Below are 26,347 nucleotides of genomic sequence, written 5' to 3'. Positions count from 1 at the left end.
TTCTTCCTTTTCCTTCTTAGAATTAGCGTGAACAACTTTGGAAAACATCTTTGCTTCTTTGTAATACTAAATTTTGACAGATTTTGTTTTTACTACTGCTCCAAGACTTGGAATCAGCAACCATCTTGGCAGCATTGGTGAGAAAAAATACTAGACACCAAAATTGTATATAGAGGTGTAGGAAGAGCACTCTTTTTAGGCAAGAAGATACCACAGGCTGTTTGGGTCCCTTTGGGGAACTAGTAAAGCAAAGTTGTTTTTTGTATTTTGTTTTTTTGTTGTTGTTGTTTTTTTGCTTTTTTAGGGCTGTGCCTGTGGCATATGGAAGTTCCTGGGGTAGGGGTCGAATTGGAGCTGCAGCTGCTAGCCTGTGCCACAGCTCACAGCAAGGCCAGATCCTTAACCGACTTAGCGGGGCCAGGGATCAAACCCACATCCTCTTGGATACTAGTCAGGTTCATAACCTGCTGAACCACAGCGGGAACTCCCCAAAATAGTTTTAAATATTTTTAAAGTCACTAGTTCACACTCAGGTTTTCAGTTTACATTTAAGTCTTTCCTTATGTCTGAAATTTTTTAGTTCATCTTTTTTAAGCTGCCTGTTTTTCTTTCTTCTGTCAATCTTTTACCTGTATTACTCTATCAAACTATGGATTTAAAAAGTGTTATTTAAATCACAATGTTATATAAAGCTGTAGAAACCTCCCTTTCAAAAGTTAAATCTTATTCCAGTTTAGGTTAAAGTAATACCCCATAATAAAATCCATTGTTCTTCCCTTTCACATGGGCTTTAAGAGAATACTTGGATTTGAAAATTAGACAATTCTGTTTGGTGAAGCAGGGTTGTATAGTGACCTTATGGACCTTCTTGTTTTTTTTCTTGACTTGGTATTTTCATTTTAGTGTTAAGTTCACATGATACCTTCAGAAAGTATCAGCAGACATAATGCTGATTATTTGAAAAGAAAAAGAAGCCCCACAAATCTGCCCCCAGAGAGCACCAGCACAAGCTAAGCCATTATACCTAGTACCTTAGATGATAATACTTTATAAAATAATAGAAGCTGGTCAAGAGAGTGAGACTACAAACAGATGTAGGTTTTTGAGGTTTTATCTTAAAACTTCCTAAACTTTTATTTTCATGAGCCAAAACATAGACTTTGGTTTTTATTCATTTATATTTTTTATTTTTACTACTTTTTACTTCCACCAAGTCAGTTCTAGTGTTGAACTTCCATTTTTCAAGGCCTTGAGAGATAAACAAGTTCAGGTATTAACACATTAATCAGTATGTGGTGATTTTGTATTCATTCATGTTGTAAATGTTTGCAAAAAATTTTTTTGTTGTTTCATATCTATTTTTTAAAATAAAGCATTACACATACAATTGAAATCCTCCTGTATGTCTTTCTCTCAAAGGTAACTATTATCTTAAAGTTGGTGTGCATTCTTTCTTTGAAAGTTTAAATGTTTCTCCTTCGAGTGCTTGTTTTACATAAACGGTGAATACATGGTCTTTGGTTCTTGAATTTTACATAAGTGGCATTGTATGGTACCTAACATTACGTAACTTGCTTTTGAATCAACTTTTTTTTTTTTATAATTTTTTTTTATTTTCCCACTGTACAGCAAGGGGGTCAGGTTATCCTTACATGTATACATTACAATTACATTTTTCCCCCACCCTTTCTTCTGTTGCAACATGAGTATCTAGACAAAGTTCTCAATGCTATTCAGCAGGATCTCCTTGTAAATCTGTTCTAAGTTGTGTCTGATAAGAATCAACTTTTTTGGGAGATATTTCCGTATTTATATATGTAACTTTATTTCATTCTTTTCAGTTGCTTTGTTGCATTCTGTTGAATGAATGTGCCTTAATTTATTTCCCTATTGATGGAAGTTTAGGTCACCTTTTTTTTTCCTCATACAAGCAATGCTTTATTGAACACCTTTATTCATAATTTTTAAGCATATGCAGAATAATTTGAAATTTTATTTATTTATTTATTTATTTATTTTTAATGGCCACACCTGCAGCATATGGAAGGTTCAAGGCTAGGGGTTGAATTGGAGCTGCAGCTGCCTGCTTGCAACACCAGATCCAAGCCACATCTGCAGTTTACACCACAGCTCAAGGCAATGCCAGATCCTTAACCCACTGAGCGAGGCCAGGGATTGAACCCACATCCTCATGGATACAAGTTGGGTTCTTAACCACTGAGCCATGACAGAAACTCCTAATGCCAAGTTTTATACTTAGAAGTGGAATTGCTGAGTTGTAGACTAAATACATTGTTATTACCTTTTACTAAGTTTTCCTTTGGTGTGTACCAATTTACATACCCATAAGCAGTGTATGAGAATTCTTATTTTTTCATACTAATTCTTATATTGTTAGACTTTTTAATTTTTAACCTACCTGTTGGAGATGATGTGGACCCTAATCATTATTTCAGTTTTCCCTGAGTACTAATAACACTGGGCATCTTTTCATAGTTTATTTGCCATTTAGCTCTTCTCTTCTATGAATTTCTTTTAAAAAATGAATTAAATAAGGGAAGGGTAACACTGACAGTTGAAGTCCCCTTTATTCATTTGATGAGTGTCCTTTCTGTGGTAGGCACCATATAGGCTCTCAAGATATAGCAGGACATAAAACAAAGTCTCACAAGTAAAACATTTTTTAAAAATGTAGCAAAATGTTAAAGAGGGATATTCTCAGTCAGTTTTAACCAGAGCCCCAGAGGCCAGGAACAAACAGTAAGTGCCAAGTGCCCTTGCATCCTAGAGCCAGATGCTAAACTCTTTTGGGCAGAACTTGCTGAGAAATGGAAGCCACTGCCAGTGTGAGCAGTCATCCACCTGCAGCCTGCGAAAGGAAGCAACTGAGTGGCTGATAGAAGACGCATTTCTTTGGGGAAAGGTGTTCATGAGCTGGGCATCTGATCGGTGTGTATGTGATGGTGAATGCTGTAGGAATGGATGACATTGCTCAGGCAGAAAGTGTAATATGGGAAGAAAGAAAAGAGTGGAGGGAAGAGACTTTTGGAGCCAGTACTGTGGGAATAGGCAGAGTGGATAAGCCTGCAAAAGAAGGATGTGGGAATTGAACCAGAGGAGAAAGATGTCAAAGAAACCAGGAGAGGGCAAAGTTTCTAGATCAGTGGTGAAGGCCACGGGTTTTTTTAATCGTTCTGACCCAACTGTGAGCCCTGGTTCAGCTTCTAACTAGCTGTGTAACTTCACTTCTCCAAACCTGAATTAATTCATCTTAAATTGTGGTCAGTGATACATGTCTTGATTGAATCGATTGAAGTCTAAAGTGAAATTGAAGTCTAAAATGAGATGATATAAGAAGATACTTTGGGAGTTTTCATTGTGGCTTAGCCATAACAAACCCAACTAGTGTCCATGAGGAGACAGGTTTGATCCCTGGCCTTGGTCAGTGAACTAAGGATCCAGCCTTGCTGTGAGCTGTGGTGTAGATTACAGATGAGGCTCAGATCCCATGTTGCTGTGGCTGTGGTGTAGGCCAGCAGCTACAGCTCCAGTTCCACCCTTAGCCTGGAACTTCCATATGCCTCGAGTGCGGCCCTAAAAAGACAAAATAAATAAATAAATAAATAAATAAATAAATAAATAAATATATATATACACTTTTCACTGTGTCTAATCTATAGTAAATTCTTTAAAAACAAAGTTATTTTGTCAATTATATAGAAATGATCACTTGTATCCAATACACTAGAAGAGATGTTGGCAAACTTTTTCTATAAGAATTTCAGTCTCTGAAGACTGTATTGTCTCTGTCTCAACTATTCAACTCTCCCTTGTAGCTTGAAAGCAGCCGTAGACAATGTGGTCATGGCTGTCTTCCAATAAAACTTTATGTGCAAAATCAGGTGGCAGGTAAATTAGGCCCCCAGGGTATGAAAGTACCTTTCAGTTGTAATATTTTGGGTTAAATGAAATGAGGACTCAAATGTATTTCCTGGATTTGGGTCTTAGGAAGACATGTATTGATGAGCTTTGCAGGAGCAGTTGCTGGGCAGCGATTAGTACAGAAACCTGAACTATGCCTGGGCAAATGCACAGGAGTTAAAGATGTGGACACCAGAGTGGACCTTTATTTCAAGGAGCTTGATTTTGAATGGAAGGAGAGTACATAATGCAAGAAGGGGATATTGGGTTCAAAGAGAATTTATTTTTTTGTTTTGGTTTTTGACTTTGTTTCCAGTTGGGGGGCCGGGGGCAGGCACTTGGACATATTTTAAGGCTGCAGAGAAGAAGCCAATATAGAGAGAGTAAAAGTATAGGAGAGGACTTTTCTTTTTTTTTTAATTAATTAATTAATTTATTTATTTGCTTTTTAGGGCCACACCTGCAGCATATGGAAGTTCCCAGGCTAAGGGTTGAATTGGAGCTACAGCTGCCAGCCACACCATAGCCACAGCAACGCAGGATGCAAGCCGTGTCTGTGACCTACACTCATACAATGCCAAATCCTTAACCCACTGAGCAAGGCCAGGGATCAAACCTTTGACCTCATGGATCGTAGTTGGGTTTGTTAACCACTGAGCCACGTAGGGAACTCCTGGAGAGAACTTTTCTTTTCAAGTCAGATACAAAAACAAAGAGGAGATGTAGGAAATAACCCATGAAACAAAGTATGGACTGACACTTTTAGTAGCAGTGTAGCTTAGGTATTGAGCTAACATGTAGAAGAAAGAACAGTATCACCTGCAGACTCTAAGGAAATTTTATTAACCTCAAGATAGTATTTGGTAAAGTGGGAACTGACAGTATTAAGTCTCCAAAACTCTCACTCCAAACAAGAGTTCTAGCTTGGAAAAAAAAAAAAATGTTACTTAGGTTAAGCCTTTTTCTATATTGCACTCTCTTCCTGGTCAGTGCCCCTATTACCATAAGAGGTAATATATATAAATATATGAATGTTTTTTGTGTGTGTATACATATTTTGCATATAATATCACACAAAATCATTCATTTCTAAAATAAATGTTTACTGACCACTGACTATGAGCTCCACTCTTGTAGGTAGTACAGCAGCAACAAACAAATCCCTGCAGCTGTGGAGCTTACAGTGTCGTGGCTTTTGCCTCTAATTTGGAGACATTTGTCTTTGGAAGTCTCATCTAGTGATCTTGCTTCTTGTGCTTTGAAGTGCACCATATTCACTCCTTCTACCTATGAGTCCACAAGTGAATCTGGGTGTCCCTGTTTTTTGGAACTAATGATACAGCTTAGAATCCTACATGCCCTCTCTAGTGCCCAGGACCAATTGATACAATGCATTCAAATATCACAGTAGTCTATGTGTCTTATAAGGGAGAGGAAGAGGTCCCAGTTCTGTGACTGCACAGATACTGCAGGAAAAAAATGCAAGTCAACTCCATAAATAATTTGTCCTAGATCCTGTCCTAAATGTTTTATACTCATTATTTCATTTAATCCATACAAATAACTCCCTGAGGAAGATAATACTGTTATCCTCATTCTAAAGATAAGGAGATGGAGTCTGGGAAAGTTTGGGTAATTGCTTGGTAAAGGGCAGGGTCTATATGCTGTGCTACACTGCCTCTGTCCGTCCTCAACACCAGTTAGAAAAGTAAGTGCAAGGTGTCAGAGTGCACTAAAGGCATTGTCCTGGGAGATAGAGAGACGAGGGCTGAGGCCAACGTGTGTGTGAAATGCCTGCTGAATTCAGACTTTACTTCCCAGGGAGCCTGGCTACTGAAGTGCTCTACCGAAGACCCAGTTCCCTCTGCATGTCCTTGAAGCCTAAGCTAACTAAGGAGGAGTGTGTGGGGTCAGACATACTGTATGACATCTTAATTAACATTTCCTAAGTCAAGATGTGTCTTAGACCAATTAATAGCATCATATCTCTGCAGAGTTTAATTGGCAACATTTTTTCCCTGCTTGCAGTTGACAATGGTACTGATTCTATGCAGTATGGAGCAGATACCTCTGTGGGTGGAAGAGTCAGAAGCTGAAGGAGTACTTGCCTCATCACCCCAGTTTTCTCGGGGAAGTAGGTCCTCTTCTAGAGTGGAGGTGAAAGTGTGCTGAGGCACTGAGGAAGAAGAGTGAGATTCTTGGCTCCTCTCTTCCCACCACCACTTTCCTCTCCCATCCTCTGTCAATTTCCAAGTCTTAGGGCTGTGGCTTCCTTAAGAGCCTGCACTGATGTGTTTACTGTGGTATCCCCAGTGCTAATCACAATGCCTGGCACATTATAGATGGTTATCAAATACTTATATTAGTAAGTGAATGAACATATGTACAAAGAAAGTCTGGAGGATCCATTCCGGGGGTTGAAAGAGGACATTCACCGGAAACATGAATAAGGATTACCCTGCAGTCTGTTGCTCCACTTGAGGTTCAAGACTTTGTACCAGTTTTCATTGTAGCATGATTTTGTTCTTGTTCTTGGCATTTCATATATGAAAGTGGAGAAGTCAGAGGGCTTAAATGATCCAAATTAGGAGATTTGCAGGGTGAGTTTGATAGAGGGACAAAAGGCTGAAGTTGTCAAGAGTGCAGATAAGGAAATAAGTCTTCTAATGTTGCTGGAACACCATTTGTATTTGCTTATTGACCCGAAATGTATACTTTTTTGTTACTGTTTTTAAAACTATTTCCAGTTTCTCATTAGGTCATTTAAACTCTTGACTATGTACTTTATCTTTACTAGACTGCATTCAATAACTGCTGTCTAGTGAAGTTATTTTTTAAACTTTCTTTCAAAAGGAACTAATAGTGGATAAGGAAATTCTAGAAATAACTTATGCAATTATTTAGTGATCTCCAAGCAATATTTTTCTGCCTTTCAAATCACACATAGATAATCATGCTGAGTAAAAAACTACAAACAGTGAGCCTGTGTGGATAGAGTTTAATGTTATAATGAAAGAAAAAATATAACAGTTAAGCTGGTGCTGACTTAGCAATGAACATTATTATTTTGTGTAATTAGGTATATTTGGTAAATAGTTTATAAAAATAACTGTCATTAATATAAAAGATTGAATAATTTGCATCCACTCACTCAGATCAGCTAAATATGTAACTGTACATTACTTTATAACTGAATTTAGAGTAGCTCACGGTTGCTGTTTTGGCCAATGTGAGAAAATTTGAATGTGCCAATTCAGGTTAACTCAATCAGTTCTAGTTTAGAACTAGTCCTTTTGGGTTAAAGGTTCAGTCACATTCAGGGTTCCCCCATTTTCCGCCCCTCCCTTACTTCTCTTCAGGTATTAGTATCTAGGCACTGGGGGAGGAATCCTGATACTGTTCACTGTCCTTGTCCTTACTGGACTCCAGCTAAGGTAGGAAGCTGCTGTGAGATTCTTTTTGAGTGTCACTTGGAGGGTTGTTTATTACCAGATGATCTAGAACATAGCTACTCAGAGTGTGGTTTGTGGACCAGCAACATCAATACCCCCTCTAGTCAGGAAGCTTGAAGCAAATGTACTTTCTCAAGACCAGCTGCACACCTACTGAATCGCAATCTCTGGGATTCCTCATTGTGCCCAGAAATCTGTATTTTTAAATGCTCTCCTGGTGACTCTGACGTATCTAAAGTTTGAGAAGCTTTGTTCTAGAAGATTTTCTAACTTTCGGCTGAGCTATCATGACAAAATTGTAGTTTTAATTAGTAGCAATTATAGATAAACAAGCTGTCCTTGAGGCAGAGTGAGATATGTAATGATGAGGTATTGGTCTTGATGGGAAGAGAATGGCAGAGGTAACAAAGGAGGAAGTTTAGTGACCATAGGACGTGATGAATGAAGATGCTACTTAGGAACATGGAACTGATAAAATAGAATTGGGAATGGATTGAAGGAGAAGCCTATTTTAGATGCTTACCATTATGACAGTTTACTGACTAATCTTTTGGGCTGTGTCTAATTATGGTTCCTTTAAAAATAAGCAATGAGGGGCTGATTTTAGGATTAGTGATTTAGGTAAGTATTCCATCCAGAAAAAACATTATACATCCTTTAGATATTACCCATGCTAGCATGCAGTTTCTTGTGCTTTCAAATATCTAGGCAGATCTGGATCTTTTTCCCTATTCCCCAAACACACATACACAAACTTTTGTTTTAAATTGATAATCGTGGATTTACTTCAATGGGGTGAGGAGGGGAGTGATCTGATCTTGTTTATTACCTCCTTTGGGCAGAGGTATTTGTCAGCGTTGAGATCTGGTCATAACTTCATCATTTCCTTTGAGGTTTTCAGTGAGCAATACCTCTTTTAGAGATCTTTAGTGGCAATGTTAAACAACAAAGCTGGTCCAATTTTGGAAAGAGAAGTTTTAAATAGAAACTTTATAATCATTATATAATCTATTGCTTCAGTTTGCAAAAGATTTTCAGTTTCCAGAAGTACCTTTTGGACAAGGTACTCACAGATCTTGGTGTGATTTAGGGACAATAGATAGTAATCTCACAAGAAAGGGAAGAAAATAATAGATTGCTGTAGTGAGAGACAATCCTCTCTGAGCTTCCCATTTGCCTACACCTCTTGCTGGGTATGCCAAGTAAGGCCCTGACCTCCCTTTTCCCTCCCTGATCTTTTTAAATATTGGGACTTTACTTTTTTAGAGCAGTTTTAGCTTCAGAGCAAAATTGAGGGGGTGGCAGTACAGAGATTTCCTGTGCAATCCCTACCCTCACACATGCATAACCTCCCCCTCCATGTACCTTCCTTAAGAGTGGTACATTTGTTACAACTGATAAACATATAATTATACATACATCATAACCACTCCAAGTCTATTTTTTACCTTATGGTTCACTCTTGGTGTTGTAAACTGTGGGTTTGGACAAATGTGTAATAACTTGTATCCACTGTTACAGTATCATACAGAGTATTTTCACTGCCCTAAAAGTCCTCTGTGCTCTGCCTGCTCATCCCTCTCTCCTCCTAAACTATTGGGAACCACCGATCTTTTTATTGTCTCCATTGTTTTGCCTTTTCCAGAATGTCATGTAGTTGAAATCATATGGTATGTAGCCTGTATTGGCTTCTTTTGCTTAGAATGTGCATTTAAGTTTCCTCCATACCTTTTCACGGTTTAATAGTTCATTTCTTTTTAGTGCTGAATAATATTCCATTGTCGGGATGTACCACAATCTGTTTATCCATTCACCTACTGAAGGACATCTTGGTTGCTTCCAAGTTTTGGCAATTGTGAAGACAGCTGCTATAAACATCCATGTGCAGATTTTTGAGTGGACATAAGTTTTCATCTCATTTAGGTAAATACCAAGAAGTGTGATTGCTGGATTATATGGTAAGAGAATGTTTAGTTATGAAAAAAATCTCCAAACTGTTTTCCAAAGTGGCTGTACCATTTTACATTCCCACAAGCAATGAATAAGAGTGCCTGTTGCTCCATAGCTCATCAGTATTTGGTATTATCAATATTCTGGATTTTGACCATTCTAGTAGATGTGTAGTAGTATCTCATTGTTTTAGTTTACATCTCCCTAATAACATGTGATGTGGAGGATCTTTTCATTGCTTATTTGCCATCTGTTTATCTTCTTTGGTGAGGTGTCTCTTGAGCTTGTTGGCCCATTTTTAAATTAGATCATTCACTTTCATACTGTTAAGTTTTAAGAGTTCTTTGTATATTTTGGATAACAGTCCTTTTCAGATGTGTATTTTGAAAATACTTTTTATCAGTCTATAGCTTCTCATTGTCTAGACATCTTTTGTAGAGCAAAAGCTTCTCAATTATTTCTTTCATGGATCATGCCTCTGGTGTAATATTTAAAAAGTCATTGCCATACCCAAATGTATCTAGGTTTTCTCCTGTGTTATGTTCTAGAAGCTTCATAGTTTTGCATTTTATATTCAGGTCTGTGATCCATTTTGAGTTAATTCCTGTGAAGGGTGTAATGTCTGTATGGTCACTCATTATCTAGGCCATTTCCTGGGTTGTGGTGAAAAACCTTGAGGAATGAGGTGTTTCCCTTCTGGACCAACAGCAGATTTAGCAGATTTGATTATTGCTTGCTGTAAAAGTAAGGGGTTCCCTAAGCTCAGTGTTGCTTTCTTTTTTTGCTTTTTAGGGCTGCACGTGCAACACATGGGAGTTCTCAGGCTTGGAATTGAATTGGAGCTGTAGTTGCCAGCCTATACCACAGCCATGGCAACACCGGATCTGAGCCATGTCTGTGACCTACACCACAACTCATAGCAATACTGGACCCTTAACCCACTGAGTGAAGCCAGGGATCAAACTGGCATCCTCATGGATACTAGTTGGGTTTGTTACCGCTGAGCCACAATGGGAATTCCCAGTGTTGCTTTATTTGAAACACAGCTCACTGAAAATGCGAGTGTGGGTTCTGAGGTCAAGGAGAACAGCATAAATAAGCTGGTTACCACATTGCTTGATTTGCTGTGAGTAATAAAGTCCACCGTCTCTGATGCAAGGTTTGTATGTCTTCTGCCAGCAACCATGAAACATTAACAGATTAATTCATTAGCTTTTATGCTGGGTGAAATCAGATTACAAATTGACAATTATATGGTGAGCCTTAGAAAGTGTTAGGCTTCTGAAAGGGGATTTGATCAAGGGTGTCCCAAAGAAGGTTGTTAGAAAGGAAAAAAAAAAACAAAAAACAGAAGGTAGTATTAGGGTATTCAGGATATGGAGAAGTTTAAAATGTGTGTGTGTGTATATTTGACGGAGTGTCTTATGTCATAAATGACTATATATACCTCTTTTAAAAAAATTTTTATTATAGTTTATTTACATTGTTCTATCAATTTCTGCTGTACAGCAAAGTGACCCAGTCATATATACACACTCACATATATATACATTCTTTATTTCATATTATTTTTCATCATGTTCCATCACCAGTGATTGGACATAGTTTCCTGTGGTATACAGCAGGACCACATTGCCTATCAATTCTTTTTTTTTTTTAGGGCTGCACCTGTGGCATATGGAGGTTCCCAGGCTAGGGGTTGAATTGCCAGCCTTTGCTACAGCCACGGCAATGCAGAATCCGAGCTACACCTGCAGCCTACCCCACAGCTCACAGCAACGCTGGATCCCCAACCCACTGAGCGAGGCCAGGGATTGAACCTGCATCCTCGTGGATGCCAGTCGGATTCATTTCTGCTGCACCACAACAGGAACTCCCTGCTTATCCATTCTTATTGTAACAGTGTGCATCTGTTAACCCCAGACTCCAAATCCATACCTTTCCTTCCCCCCAAATTCTTTTTTTTTCCCCTTTTTGGCTCCCCCCTTCCCCATCTCTTGTATGGACAGTTCTCCAAATTGTTTTGGAAAGGGAGAAGACAATATTCCTTTTCCAATAGCTCTGTTAATCTTGCCTTCAGATGGGCTTAAGTTGTTTCAAGGGGTTATAAGCAGTGACAAAGCAGGTCTCTGTAACCTGTGCACGAGGCCCATGTAATCAGATAGCATGCTTTAATGCCAGGGTAGATTAAGCTTATTTCTTTTGGGAGGGAATGACATGACATTTCTATTTAGCCTTTTTTTTTTTTTTTTTTTTTTTCTCTTTTTGGTGTATCTTCAGACCAAAGTCTGAATAGTAACAGTAATTTTCCATATCACTGGAGGGTGTAAAAACCTGGGAAAGCTTTCAAGTGAAAGGAGTTAGTAGGCTGTGGATGTGGAGAGCAGTTAGAGTCCAAAGTAAAAGACTGTACAGAGGTCATATTATGTTACTGCCTTCATCCTGCTGTTTTCTCTTCCCTTGATTTGAAAGCTGTCTCCATGAACATAATGAAATTAGAATACACATTTCGCAGTCCCATGAGTTGCAGCTTTTCAGAAAGATGAACCACAGAACAGTTTTATTCTAAACTGATGTCATTAGATTCTAGAATCTGCTGTCATCACATTCTGTGTTATTGCCATGTTAATTCTACATGCAGCTTAAGCATTCAGCTTTTAACCTGTTCCACCTATACAGGACATTTTATGGCTTAAAGATGATGGCTTAGAAAGAAGGGAGAGATTTACTTTGGGTTAAATTCAATATGGGAAAATGCTTAAGGTAAGCCTTCAAAAAGAAAAAAAAGCACTTCTCCATATGTTTCCTGTGCTAGAGAACATTGAAATACTCGTAAACCAAGCTTTAATGCTTCCTTTCCTTTCCTGCAATAACAATATCTGGAATATCTGGATATTTATCTGAAATATTCACTCTGGAGAGGTTCTGCTTCATCCATGGTTAATATTTTGAAATGTGTTAGTCAGCAAGGTATACTTTTATTCTACTTATTAACTCCTTTAGATATGGTAGTGTAATACTCTCAAACAGATACTATGACTTCTTATTTTCAAAACAGGAAGTTCTACATCTTCCTTCAGGGAATCCTTTTGTTTTGGTGTCCTCTCATATGTTTTCCCTGACTTTTCTTTCTGTCTCCTTCCCTGGTTCTTTCAACTTATCTTGCCAGGGTTTAATAGAGTGGGTAGGTACTGTGTAGGTAGTTAGAAATAATCTTTTAGACTTAGGTATTCTTTTGGGTACATCTGTGTGACTATCAGCTTCAGCTGCCTTCATTTCTTATTCTGTGTTGTTTCCATGTTTATAAGGTAGCTATTATTCTTCAGGAAGCTTGGCAGGTTTTTACCTGTGCACCCTATTTTTTTTCTCATTTGACACTTTTCTCACTCTAGCTGCAGCAAAGAGGACCAGAGCTTCCAACCAAAATATCTTGCAGATCAAGTTACTTCAGACCCCCAGCACCATGGAACCTCTTCTGTTACTCAGTCAACAAAATCTCTTGATTTTAAAACTCTTCGTCCTACTTCGAAATGTAGAGGCACTTCACCTAGAGGAAGTAAAAATTTCTCTTCTTCATCAGATACGTCTTCTTGCTCATCTTTCTTCAGAAGAAGACATTCTTTATTTGCTAAATTTCAGAAAAGCAATACTTCACTTCATTCTGGACAAAGTAGAGCTAACTTTGATTCTCAAGAAAAAGGAAGCCTCCGTGATTTAAAATCTCGCTCGGCACATTTTCGATTTAGATCTGGAAGTCTTTTCTCTGCCCCCAAACTGAATGTAGTTTCCTGTTATGAGAGTGCTAGTACTTTTTTTGATACTCATTCAAGTAGTCAGTACATGTTTAATCCAAATGAAATTGAAATCACTTATAAAACTTCGTATATTACTGATGCTGAGAAATATATAAGCTCTAGTTCACCTGCCTATAACACTAAGCATTTTATGAGTTCTAAAACAAAAGTTGATTCCTCAGCCCATCGGAACACTGTTGCTAGCATCTATCAGAGCACAGAGACCATCCTTACTGTTCCAACTATAATTTCCTACTCCTCTCAACAACATGGAATTGCCAGTGATATTCAAGAAAGATACCAATTAAAGAAAAATTTCCTTCATCCTGGTTTAAAAAGTTACAGTAGAAGTAATTCTCCAGCTGTGGTTCAACAGCCTCCCGCTCAAAGTGTAACTCCCATTATTCTCCACAATACTGGATTTACTTCGTTTTATAAAAATGCTCGTAGCTTTACCCCATCTCAAAATGAAGTTACCTCATATCCTTTTGAAGATGAAAACAATGCTATCTCGTCTAAAGATGAAGACAAATCTTCACCTAATGAAATTCCTAAAATAAGGTCACCTCAGACTTTACCCTTTCTTAGAAGGGCAGCTCAAATCAGAAGCTTTTCCCCCAGTCACATCCTATAGTCTGTAGAAGTCAATGCTCAATTTTCATAGAAATCTCCTCCCTTACTAAACTTTATTGCATATTCTAAAAAAAAAACTACATTGGAGTCTAAATTTAACTTTAATTCCTATATTTTTTGAAACATAGTTTATTAACATTATTGAAATATGGAAGTCAAAGATTATTCATCTGTTTCAGGCTTTTAACAGATTTACTGCTTATGGATTGACCATTCCCAAATTTCTAAGTGGCTGGTGTAGTATTTCTGTGGTCTGAAAATAGCATCAAGCTTTGATATATAGGTGTTCTAAATGTATTACATTCTATGAGAGTTTAACATCTTTTATTCTACTCTAATCATTAAGATAGTGTTCCTTTATAATATATAGAGCCATATTCATCAGTTCATATATTCCTCTTTATTTCAGCCATGCTAGCTATATTTCTCATGCCAAATACCCCACTGATAGACAGTGTTTTTGCTAATACAAAGATCAAATCATAAGTAAAAATGTACTGTAGTGGAAACATGTAGAATATATTAAACCAGGTATTTTAATTAAATAATTTTAATACATATTCATATATGCATATGTCTGAGAATTCAGGAGACTCTAAAATCAGAGATAAAATATAATTAGTCTTTTTATTTTTAAAAGTGAAAATTTTCAGATTTTTTCCAAAATTTTTATTTTTAAAAATTTTAAATAAAATTTTTATTTTAAGTGTCTCCAGGCATTTTATTTGTTTTTTGCTAGTTTTTTCTTTTTTTTTTTTTTTTTTTTTTTTTTTTTTTTTTTTTTTTTTTGTCTTTTTGCCTTTTCTAGGGCCGCTCCAGCGGCGTATGGAGGTTCCCAGGCTAGGGGTTGAATCGGAGCTGTAGCCACTGGCCTACACCAGAGCCACAGCAACACGGGATCCGAGTCGCATCTGCAGCCTACACCACAGCTCAAGGCAACGCCGGATCCTCAACCCGCCAAGCGAGGCTAGGGACCGAACCCACAACCTCATGGTTCGTAGTCGGATTCGTTAACCACTGCGCCACGACGGGAACTCCCAGACATTTTATTTTTGAAGTGAATTTAAATTTTTTCCATTATGTTAAACAAAGTTTATAAATATATTTATCATAATAACAAATGGAAAATGCGTAGAAAAATTTTAAATATTTAGAGTATAATTGGTTTTTGTAGAGGAAAGAAATTTGCATTCTCAATTATTTATAATAAAATTCCCACTAAATTTATATCATTGGATTAAGTTTTTTTTTTTTTTTTTTTTTTTTTTTGTCTTTTTGCTATTTCTTTGGCCGCTCCTGCAGCATATGGAAGTTCCCAGGCTAGGGGTTGAATCGGAGCTGTAGCTGCCGGCCTACACCAGAGCCGCAGCAACGTGGGATCCGAGCCGCGTCTGCAACCTACACCACAGCTCGCGGCAACGCCGGATCGTTAACCCACTGAGCAAGGGCAGGGATCGAACCCGCAACCTCATGGTTCCTAGTCGGATTCGTTAACCACTGCGCCACGATGGGAACTCCGGATTAAGATATTTTTACTTTTGTGTTTTTCTCCTTTTAGCATGTGTCATAAAATTTTTTTCAATTTTTTTGGTTGTGAAATACATATAACAAAATTTATCATCTTAACCATTTTTCAGTTTAAGGGCATTCAGTACATTCATATTATTGTGTAACCATCATCATTATCTATCTTCAGAACTCTTCATCTTGCAAAAGTGAAATTCTATACCATTAAGCAATAACTCCCCAATCTTCTCTTGCCCTAGCCTCTGGAAACCACTGTTCTACTTTCTGTCTCTGTAAATTTGATTCTTCTAGGTGTCTTAAGTGGAATTACATGGTATTTGTCTTTTTGGGACTGGCTTAATTTCACTTAGTGTAATGTCCTCAAAGTTGATCCATAGTGTAGCATGTCAAAATTTCCTTCTTTTTAAAGGCTGAATAACATTCCATTGTGTGTATATACCATGTTTTATAGATTCATTCATCTGTTGATAGAAACTTTGGTTGCTTCTACCTTTTGGTCATTGTGAGTAATGCTACTATGAACATGGGTATACAAATATATCGTCCAGATCCTGCTTTCAATTCTTTTGATAATATACCCAGAGGAGGAATTACTAGATCAATTGGTAATTCTATTTTTAATTTTTTGAGGAGCTTCCATACTTTTTTTCATAGTAACTGCAGCATTTTTATATTCCTCCAGGAATGCACAAAGATTCCAATTTCTTCACATCCTTGTCAACACTGGTTATTCTTCTTTTTTTTTTTTTTTTTTTGATAACCATCCTAATGAGTGTGAGGTGATAGTTCATTGTGGTTTTGATTTGCATTTTCTCCCATTGTGTGGGTTGCACTTCCTTTGTTTCCATCAAAGGATACATGGAATTTTTTTTTTGTTTTTTGTCTTTTTGCCTTTTCTAGGGCCACTCCCCCAGCATATGGATGTTCACAGGCTAGGGGTCTAATTGGAGCTGTGGCTGCCAGCCTATGCCAGAGCCAGAGCAACGCAGGATCCGAGCCACGTCTGTGACTTACACCACAGCTCATGGCAACAGCACCGGATCCTTAACCCACTGAGCAAGGGCAGGGATCGAACCCACAACCTCATGGTTCCTAGTTGGATTCATTAACCACTGCACCACGATGGGAACAACACATGGAAGTTTTTAATTTTGATGTTCAGTTTATCTATTTTTTTATTTTGTTGCCTGTGCTTTTGGTGTCATATCCAAGAAATCATTGCAAAATACAATGTCATGAATATTTCCCCTGATATTTTCTTCTAAGAGTTTTATGGTTAAAGATTTTGCATTTAGTTCTTTGATCCATTTTGAGTATATTTTTGTATATAGTATAAGGTAGAGGTACAACATAGTTCTTTTGTATGTGAATATCCAGTTTTCCCAGCACTGTTTCTTTAATAGTGTTCTTTCTTTCTTGTTAAATGCTCTTGGCTCCCTTGTCAAAAGTCATTTGACAATATATGTGAGTGTTTACTTCTACACTCTCTATTCTGTTTCTTTCATATGTACGTCTGATTTTATGCTATTCCACACCATTTTGATTACTGTAAATTTGGAATAAATTTTAAGATCAGGAAGTGTAAGACCTCCAACTTTGTTCTTTTTCGAGATGTTTGGTGGAATTCACTGGCGAAGCCATGTGACCCTAGGCTTTCTCTTGATGAGGGGTTTTTGATAACTGATTCAATCTCTTTGGTAGTTATAGATCTGTTCAGATTTTGTTTCTCCCTAATTCAGTATTGGTAGGTTGTGCGTCTCTAGGAATTTTTCCATTTCATCTAGGTTATCCAATTTGTTGGAATTCTGTTCTTCGTAGTTCTTTCTTATAATCCTTTCTTTCTCTCTCTCTTTTTAGGGCCCCACCTGCAATATATGGAGGTTCCCAGGCTAGGGGTCTAATCAGAACTATATCTGCTGGCCTGTACCACAGCCAGAGCAATGCCAGATCCAAGCTGTGTCTGCAACCTATACCACAGTTCATGGCAATGCTGGATCCTTAACCCACTGAGCAAGGCCAGGGATTGAACCCACAACCTCATGGTTCCTAGTTGGATTCAGTTCTGCTGTACCACAACAGGAAATCCCTCTTATAATCTTTTTTTATTTCTGTAAAATTGGTAGAGGTATACCCTCTTTTGATTCTGATTTTAGTTATTTGATTCTTCTCTCCTCTCTTCCTAGTCAGGCTAGCTTAAGGTTTGTCAGTCTGTTACCCTTTGAAGAACCAGCTCTTGGTTTCAATGATTTTGTTTGTTTTTACTCTATTATGTCTATTTCATATCTAATTTTTATTATTTCCTTCTTGCTAGCTTTTGGCTTAGTTTCCTCTTATTTTTCTAGTTCCTTAACTTTTAATTTAGATTGTTGATTTGAGACTTTTCTTTTTAATGTAAGCATTTCACAGCTATAAGTTTCCCCCTTAGCTCTGCTTTCAGTAAGTCTTATACATTTTGGTATGTTGTGTTCTCATTTTCTTTTGACTCAGATATTTGCTAATTTCTCTTGTGATTTCTTCTTTGACCTCTTAGTTGTTTAAGACTGTGTTGTTTAATTTACACATATTTGTGCATTTTCAAGTTTTCCTTCTACTGTTGATTTTTAGTTTAATCTCATTACAATCAGAAAAGATACTTTGTATGATTTTAATCTTTTAAAAGTTATTAAGACTTGTTTTGTGGCCTAACATATGATCTGTCCTGGAGAATGTAACATGTGCATTTGAGAAAGAAATATGTATTCTGCTATTCATGAGTGGAATTTTCATATATGTCTATTAGGTCAGGTTGGTCTATAATGATATTCAAGTCCTCTGTTTCTTTATTGATCTTTTTTTGTTCCAGTCATTATTGAAAATGAGATATTGAAGTCTCCTACTACTATTATGTTGCTGTCTCTTTCTCCCTCCAATCTGTCAATGTTTGCTTCATATATTTAAGAACTGTCATGTTTAGTGCTAATATGTTTTTTATTCTTATATATTCTTGGTGAATTGAATCTTTTATAATTATAAAACTTTAATCTTTATCTCTTATTTTAGATTTACAGTTCATTTTATCTGATATTAGTATAGATAATACTAATCCCCTGTTCTCTTTTGGTTCTTATTTCCATAGAATACCTTTTTTCATCCTTTTACTTTCAACCCATATGTCTCCTTAGTTCTAAAGTGAATCTTTTATAGACAGGTACAGTTGATCCTGGATTTTTTAAATCCATTTTACCAACCTGTGTCTTTTGATTGGAGAATTTAATCCACTTACATTCATAGTAATTACTAGTAGGGAAGGACTCACTACTGCCTTTTTGTTATTTGTTTTCTGTATGTCTTATACCTTTTCGTCCTTATTTCCTTTCTTACTGCCTGCCTTTGTGTTTACTTGACTTTTTACAGTGACTTTTTTTAAAAAAAATGCCTTTGGCATTACTTTTGTGTGTATTCTGTAGATACTTTCTGTGTGTTTGCCATGGTCATTATATATAACATCCCAAAGCTATAGGAATCTATTTTAAACTGATACCAATTTAATTTCAATTGCATATAAAAACCTTCTCCTTTACAGCTCCGTGTTCCTACTTATGTTATTGATGTCTAAAATTATAACTTTATATGTTTTATAACTATTAACATGTATTTATCATTATTTTATGATTTTTTCTTTTAAATACTGTAAAAGAAAAAAGTGGAGTTATGAACCAAAATTATAGTAATATTGGTTTTTATATTTAACCATGTATTTACCTTTAGCAGAAAACTATATTTTCATATTGCTTCAAGTTACTATTGCCTAATGTCCTTTTATTTCAACTTGAAGGACTCCCTTTAGAATTTCTTTAAGGCAGGTCTAGAGGTAATGAACTCCCTCATTTTTAAAATTTATTTGGAAATGTCTTAGTTTCTCTATCATTTTTTCAAGGACAGTTTTCCTGGATATAGAATTCTTGGTAGACAGTTTTTTCTTTAGCACTTTAAGTATATCATTCCACTGCTTTTAGGCCTACAAAGTTTCTCCTGAGAAGCCTGGTGGTAATTTTATTGAAGATCACTTTTTTTTTTTTTGTAATGATTTGCTTTTTTCTTGCCACTCTCTAGATTTTTAGGATTTGTCTTTAACTTTCTACACTATTAGTATGTGTCTCAATGTGATTTTCTTTGAGTTTATCCTATTTGGAATTAATCAAGCTTCTTGTATTTGTATATCTGTGTCTTTTCTTAAGGTTGGGAAGTGGCCATTATTCTTCAAAATAAGTTCTCTGCCCCTTTCTTTCTTCTCCTTCTGGGACTCTCCTAATATGCATATTGGCTTGATTTATGATGTTCCATAAAGCCTCATAGAGTCTATTCATTTTTAATGATTCTTTTTTGTTTGACTTTCAGACTCAATAGCTTGAAGTGCTCTGGGTTCAAGTTTGCTGATTCTTTCTTCTGCTTGTTCAAGTGTATTGTTGATCCTCGCTAGTGAGTTTTTCAAGTTATTTTAAAATGTTCTTTAAAATTTCTCGCTCTTCGTTGATAGTCTCATTTTGTTTCTGTATTATTTTCCTTATTTCCTTTTGTTCTCTCTTGATTTTTGCCTTTAGCTCTTAAGACTGTAGTTTAAAATTGTTGTCTCCATAAGTCCAAAACCTGTATTTCTTTAGAGTTAGGTTCTGTAAATTTATTTTATTCATTTGACTGGATCATCTTTCCCTGTTTACGTATAAGCTTTGTGATCTTTTGTTGAAAATTGCACACTTGAAACAAAAAAAAACAGCCATCTATCCTAGCCTTTGTAGACTGGCTATGTACAGGAAAGATCTGCTGATTTTCCCAGTGTGAAGGCTTAAGGTCTTCTCAGGTCTTTTCTAAGCATTGGTTTCCCCTGGGCCTGTGTTTGTGCTTTTTTCCCCCAATTTCCCCATATACACAACTATTTTAAAATGTCTTAATTTCAGTAAGAATATCACTCCTGTTCTTCTTGATACCTTAGGTGTCCTATAGTATTCCTCACCATATAATATTCTCACCTATCATTTCTTTCATCCAGGCACCCATGAGGTTATAGTTCTCCTGTATCTCTCACATGACACAGTGACTGCCACTGCTTTTAGTGGCCTTCAGTCTGATATGCATATTATGCCATCATTTATGTTTGAGCTCTAAGGCAAGCGGAATAGAAACCAGTTTCCTAGGAAGTTCCTTGACATGCTAGAACATTGAAAACAATATCAAGTCTTTTCCTTCTATCCCAAAGGAGGAGCCAAGAATTGGATGATTTTTTTCCCAGCCATGCTGTGCTACGCCAGGGAAGGGTGAGGCAAGGGTGAGCAAAAACACCATGAAGTATTCTACCATTTTGAGTATGGGTTTTTCTTGAGGGTTTGGTTGCAAATCCTTGATTACTTTTTATATCTCCCACAGAGCTGTTTCAGTGTGTCTGTTATTGTTCATATTTAGTGTTTCCATGGAGGAATGAGGGCCTAGAGTTTCCTAGTCCACGATCTTGCTGACATCAGCTTCTCCTGGCATGTATCTTTTGAAAAAAAAAAAGTGAGAGGAGTGAGATGTTGGGTAAGGCCACAGTACTGTACCCAGACATGTTTTTGCCTATTCTGGTGCAACTTATTTCTGATGGACTTCTATAAAGATACAATTTTATTTTTACAATAAATAATATCATTTTCACTTTAAAAAACACAACCATCCCTGCATGGATGCTGTTGTTTCTGTTAAAGCAAGTAATTGATTGGACAAGAATGAAGGGATATGGAAAATGGCACAGTTCTTAGTCAAATTTGGAGCAAAAACTAGGCTAGAAAAGTCTATTAGAAGATGAATGTTTATAAGTAAATTTGACATTTGAGGGTGAACTTGCCCAGGCCTGCTGAAAGAATGTTTGAAGTTTATTTGACATCAGATAATCTATGAAATTTCTTTTTGGCCCCAGTACAAATCTAAGTCTAACACTAAGTTGATATATATGTTGTGAATTTTCCCAGGCATATTTAGATATCCCTGTTCTTAAGAGTTTCTTTAAAATTTTTCTCATTATTTTGATAAATGCCCAGTTTATAAGTAAAAAATTCTTGTCCCAAGTAGGGAAACAATTTTCCCACACTTGGGTGTGTTTTTTAATGTTGAAAAGGGACTAGCCTAATTGTTCTCTTTTGGTTTTTTTGGCCAGTTTATCTGTGGTTATGCCAATACAACATTGACTTACCATAGCTTTATCCTTTATACTGTGGTTCTAATATCTGTTCTTTAAAATTGTTTTAGCTCCCCCTTTTTCACCCCTCTTTTTTAAACATTTTTTTTTTTGAGGTAGGGAGTTCCTGTTATGGATCATCAAGTTAGGAACCTGATACTGTCTCCATGAGGGTGCAGGTTTGATCCCTGGCCTCACTCAGTGGGTTAAGGATCCAGCATTGCCGTAAACTGTGGCATAGATCACAGATGCAGCTTAGATCTTGCATTGCTGTGGCTGTGGTGTAGGCTAGCAGCTACAACTCCAATTCAACCCCTAGCCAGGGAACTTACATATGCTATAGGTGCAGCCATAAAAAGAAGTGTAGTTAACTTGCAATATTAGTTTCAAGTGTACAGCAAACAGATTCAGTTGTAAATATACATATATATATATGTTCTTCAGATTCTTTTCCATTATAGATTATTACAAGATAACTAATATAGTTCCCTGTGCTTTATGGTAGGTCCTTGTTGTTTACCTATTTTATATGTATATTAGTGTGTAATTGTTAATCCCAAACTCCTAATTTACCCCTCCTCCATGCCCACTATCCTCTTTGGTAACCATAACTTTGTTTTATTTTGTCTGTGAGTCTATTTCTGTTTTGTAAATAAGTTTATTTGTATCATTTTTTTGGATTCCACAGTTGTGGTATCATATGATATTTGTCTTTAACTTCAATTAATATGATAATCTCTAGGTGCACCCGTGTTACTACAAATGGAATTATTTCATTCTTTTTTATGTCTGAGTAACATTCCATGGAACATATATACCACACTTCTTTATCCATTATTCTGTTGACACACGTTTAAGATGTTTCCCTGTCTTGGCTATTGTAAATTGTGCTGCTAAGTACATCAGAGTGCATATATCTTTTTTTTTTTTTTTTTTTTTTTTTTTTTTGCTTCTTAGGGCCGCACCCACAACCTATAGAGGTTCCCAGGCTAGGCGTCAAATCAGAGCTACAGCTGCTGTCCTACACCACAGCCACAGCAATGCAGGATCCGAGCCACATCTGCAACCTACATCACAGCTCACAGCAACACCAGATCCTCAACCCACTGAGCGAGGCCAGGGATCAAACCCGAAACTCATGGTTATTAGTTAGATTTGTTTATGCTGCACCACAACAGTAACTCCAGAGTGCATATATCTTTTTGAATTATATTTTTCTCTGGATATATGTCCAGGAGTGGAATTGTAAGATCATGTGGTAACTCAGTTTTTATTTTTTTAAGGAACCTCCATACTGTTCTCTATAGTGGCTGCACCAATTTACATTCCTACCAACAATGTAGGAGGGTTCCTTTCCCTCCACTTCCTCTCTAGCATTTATTATATTTGTAGGCTTTTTAATGATGGCTCTTCTGACTGGTGTGAGGTGATACCTCATTATAGGTTCGATTTGCATTTCTCTAATAATTAGTGATGTTGAACATGTTGTTGTGTGGTTTTTGGCCATCTGTATGTCTTCTTTGGAGAATTGTCTGTTTAGATCTTCTGCCTATTTTTAAACGGGGTTGTTTGTTTTTTGATATTAAGCTATATGAGCAGTTTGTATATTTTAGAAATTAATCCCTTGTCAGTAGCATCATTTGCAAATATTTTCTCCCATTCCATAGGTTGTCTTTTCATTTTGTTTATGGTTTCTTTTGCTGTGCAAAGCCTTTTAAGTTTAATTATGTCCCATTTGTTTATTTTTGCTTTTATTTCCATTGCTCTAGGATACAGAGCAAAAAATATTGCTGCAATTTATGTCAAAGAGTGTTCTGCCTATGTTTTACTCTAGGAGTTTTATAGTATCTGGTCTTACATTTGGGTCTTTAATCCATTTTGAGTTTATTTTTGTATAAGGTGTTAGAGAATGTTCTAATTTCATTTTTTGGTAGCTGTCCCATTTTCCCAGCACCACTTATTGAAGAGACTGTCTTTTCTCCATTGTATATATTCTTGCCTTCTTCGTTGTAGGTTAATTCACCCTAGTTGCATGGGTATCCGGTTCCATTGATCTATGTCTGTTTTTGTGTCAGTACCATACTGTTTTGATTACTATAGCTTTGCAGTATAGTCTGAGGTCAGGAAGCATGGTTCCTCAAGCTCTATTCTTCTTTCTCAAGCTTGGGCTATTCAGGGCCTTTTGTGTTTCCATCCAAATTTAAATGTCTTTGTTCTAGGTCTGTGAAAAATGCCATTGGTAACTTGATAGAGATTTCATTGAATCTGCAGATTGTCTTGAGGTGTGCCTTGGCTCTTCTTGCCCTTATCTTTCCATATTAATTTGAGAGTCAGGGTAGATTGTCTTGAGGAGAGCCTTGGTTCTTCTTGCACTTGTCTTTCCTTATTAATTTGAGAGTCAGGTAAATTCCATAGGAAAACACCATTGTAGTTTTTATTGGAATTGCATTAAAGTGTAGATTAATTTGAGGCCATGTGAATTGTCGTAATGTTAAGTTTTCCTGGCCATGGACATATTTTTCCCATTTATTTAGGCACTTCTTAATATTCTCAGATGATATTTCATAATTTTCTGCAGAAAAGTCTTATAAATCTTTTGGGGAATTTTTTCCTAGGTATTGTGTATTTATCATATATATTCCCATAGTATATAAATGCTATATTTTACAAAATTACATTTTCTAATTTGTTCTAAAATCTAGAGACACAATTAATTTTCAAAAATTGATCATAAATATTAGTTTTATTATCCATAAATTCTATTTCCTTTCTATTTTTTTAAAAATGTTGAATAGTGTCTTTGTCCATTTGAGCTGCTGTAACAAAGTACTGCAGACTGGATGGCTTATAAACAATGGAAATTTCTTTTTCACAGTTCTGGGGACTGGGAAGTCCAAGATCAAGGTTACAGGATTTGGTATCTGGTGAAAACCTACCTACCTCCTGGTTCATAGACAGCTTCTTGTTATGTCCTCAAAGGGTGGAAGGAGAGCTAGGTTTTCTTTCTATTGAATAATCTTCAAATAATAACAGTTCTGTTTCTTCTTTCCCAATTCTTATAATTTTTTTTGTTTTTGTCTTAATATTGTGCTAATAGGACCTGCACTACAATGTTAAGTAGAAGCAGCAATATTAGACATCCTCTATTTCTAATTTTAAGGAGAATGCTTATAATGTTTCACCATTACATGTGAAATATATCATAGTTTTTGGTTTATAACCTTTATCATGTTCAGAGGTTTTCTTCCTTGTTTATAGATTTGGTATTTCTTTTGTACTGAAATGGTATTGAATTTATTGAAAAAAATTTTTCACTAACCACTGAATTAATCATATAGTTTTTCTCATTTTATTTACTAGAAAATGCTGGAGAAAGTTTCTCATGTTAACCGTGCTTATAGTTTGTGAAATAAACTCAATTTGGTTATGATGCATTCTTTCATGTGTGCTGAGGTTTTTTGGCTGATATTTTAGAGGATTTTTGCATCTATATTTATGTATGAAATTGGCCTGTAGTTTTCATTTCTTATTATACTTTGCATATTTGGGTTTGGTATTAGTTTTAATAGTTTCATAAAATGAAGTGAAGGGCTGTTTCCTCTCCTTTAATTCCTTAGAAGAATTTGAATTAACCTAACTCTTTGCATACTGATAGAACTCACTCTATAGCTATCTGAGTTCTTTCTCTCTGTGTGTTGGAATAGATATATAAATTCTGATTTAATTTATGTAATGGCTATAGGAATTTTCAAGTTTCTTTTTTTTCTTATAAAAATAGCATCTTTAGGAGTTCCTGGTGCCTTAGCAGGTTAAGGATCTGGCATTGTCATTGCTGTGGCACAAGTTTGATCTCTGGCCTGGGAACTTTTGCATGCTGTGTATGTGGCCAAAAAAAAAGCATCCTTATTGAGATTATTCATATACCATAAAATTCATCCTTCTAAAGTATACAATTTGGTGAGTTTTAGTTTATTCACAGTCATCCAGTTATCACTACTAATTTACAAACACTTTCCTCCTCCTATAAAGAAACCCTGTGCCCTGTACTCATTCATTATCTATTTTTTGGACTGCCCGTGTGGCTCACAACATAACTACTCAGCGTTGCTTCTACATTATCTATTTTCCCTCATTCTCTGGCGCTGTCAACCAATAATCTACTTTCCATTTCCTTAGTTTTGCCTATCCTGTACATTTTGTAAAACAGAATCATATAATATGTGGCCTTTCACTTAACATTCATGTCGTATTATGCAACAACAATTCATTCTTTTATATTACCAAATAATATCCCATTGTTTACTCATTTTATTTACTCATTCAAAAGTTGATGAGCATTTGGGTTGTTTTCATTTTTTGGCTGTTATGGATAAGGTTTCTATGAATATCTCCATACAGGTTTTTGTCTTTACATAATATTTTCAGTTCTCTTGTCTATATACTTAGAAGTGTAACTACAGAGTCACATGGTAGCTCCATGTTTAACATTTTGAGAACTGCTGAATTATTTTCCAAACTCAATGCCCCATTTTACAATCCCAACAACAATGAAGAGGGGTCCAGTTTTTCCACATCTTTACCAACATTTGTTATTTTCATTTTTATTTTAGCTATCTTAGATCATTTTATTGTGATTTTGATTTTCAGTTCCCTAATGTCTAGTGATATTAAGTATCTTTTCATGTGTTCATTAACCAATTTGTTAATTCTTAATTTTATCTCCTTAGTTTCCATTGTAGACATCTTTTATTTCATTTTCTTCACTAATTGATTGATTCTTCTTGTCTCTTTCATTTCAAATTTCAAAATTTATTTAAAATTTTAAATTTATTAACATACAATTACTCATAGTAGTCTTATTTAAAATGTGTACACTCTTGGAGTTC

At 36.1% G+C, this 26,347-nt stretch overlaps 2 protein-coding genes across 11 annotated transcripts in view; both read left to right on the top strand.

Annotated features, from left to right (window-relative positions):
* The window catches only part of RMDN2 (regulator of microtubule dynamics 2), a 96,989-nt gene that overhangs the window by 14,064 nt on the left and 56,578 nt on the right, over positions 1-26,347 (top strand). The window lies entirely within an intron of this gene.
* On the top strand, positions 12,699-14,483 carry LOC110255304 (the record flags this gene model as incomplete). Its single annotated transcript, XM_021087961.1, has 1 exon — positions 12,699-14,483. A coding segment is annotated over one exon (1,053 nt), but the record flags the coding sequence as incomplete, so codon positions are not given.

This window comes from Sus scrofa, chromosome 3 (genome assembly GCF_000003025.6).
Source record: "Sus scrofa isolate TJ Tabasco breed Duroc chromosome 3, Sscrofa11.1, whole genome shotgun sequence".
Taxonomy (NCBI): Eukaryota; Metazoa; Chordata; class Mammalia; order Artiodactyla; family Suidae; genus Sus; species Sus scrofa.
This window is presented reverse-complemented; position numbering and strand designations above follow the sequence as displayed.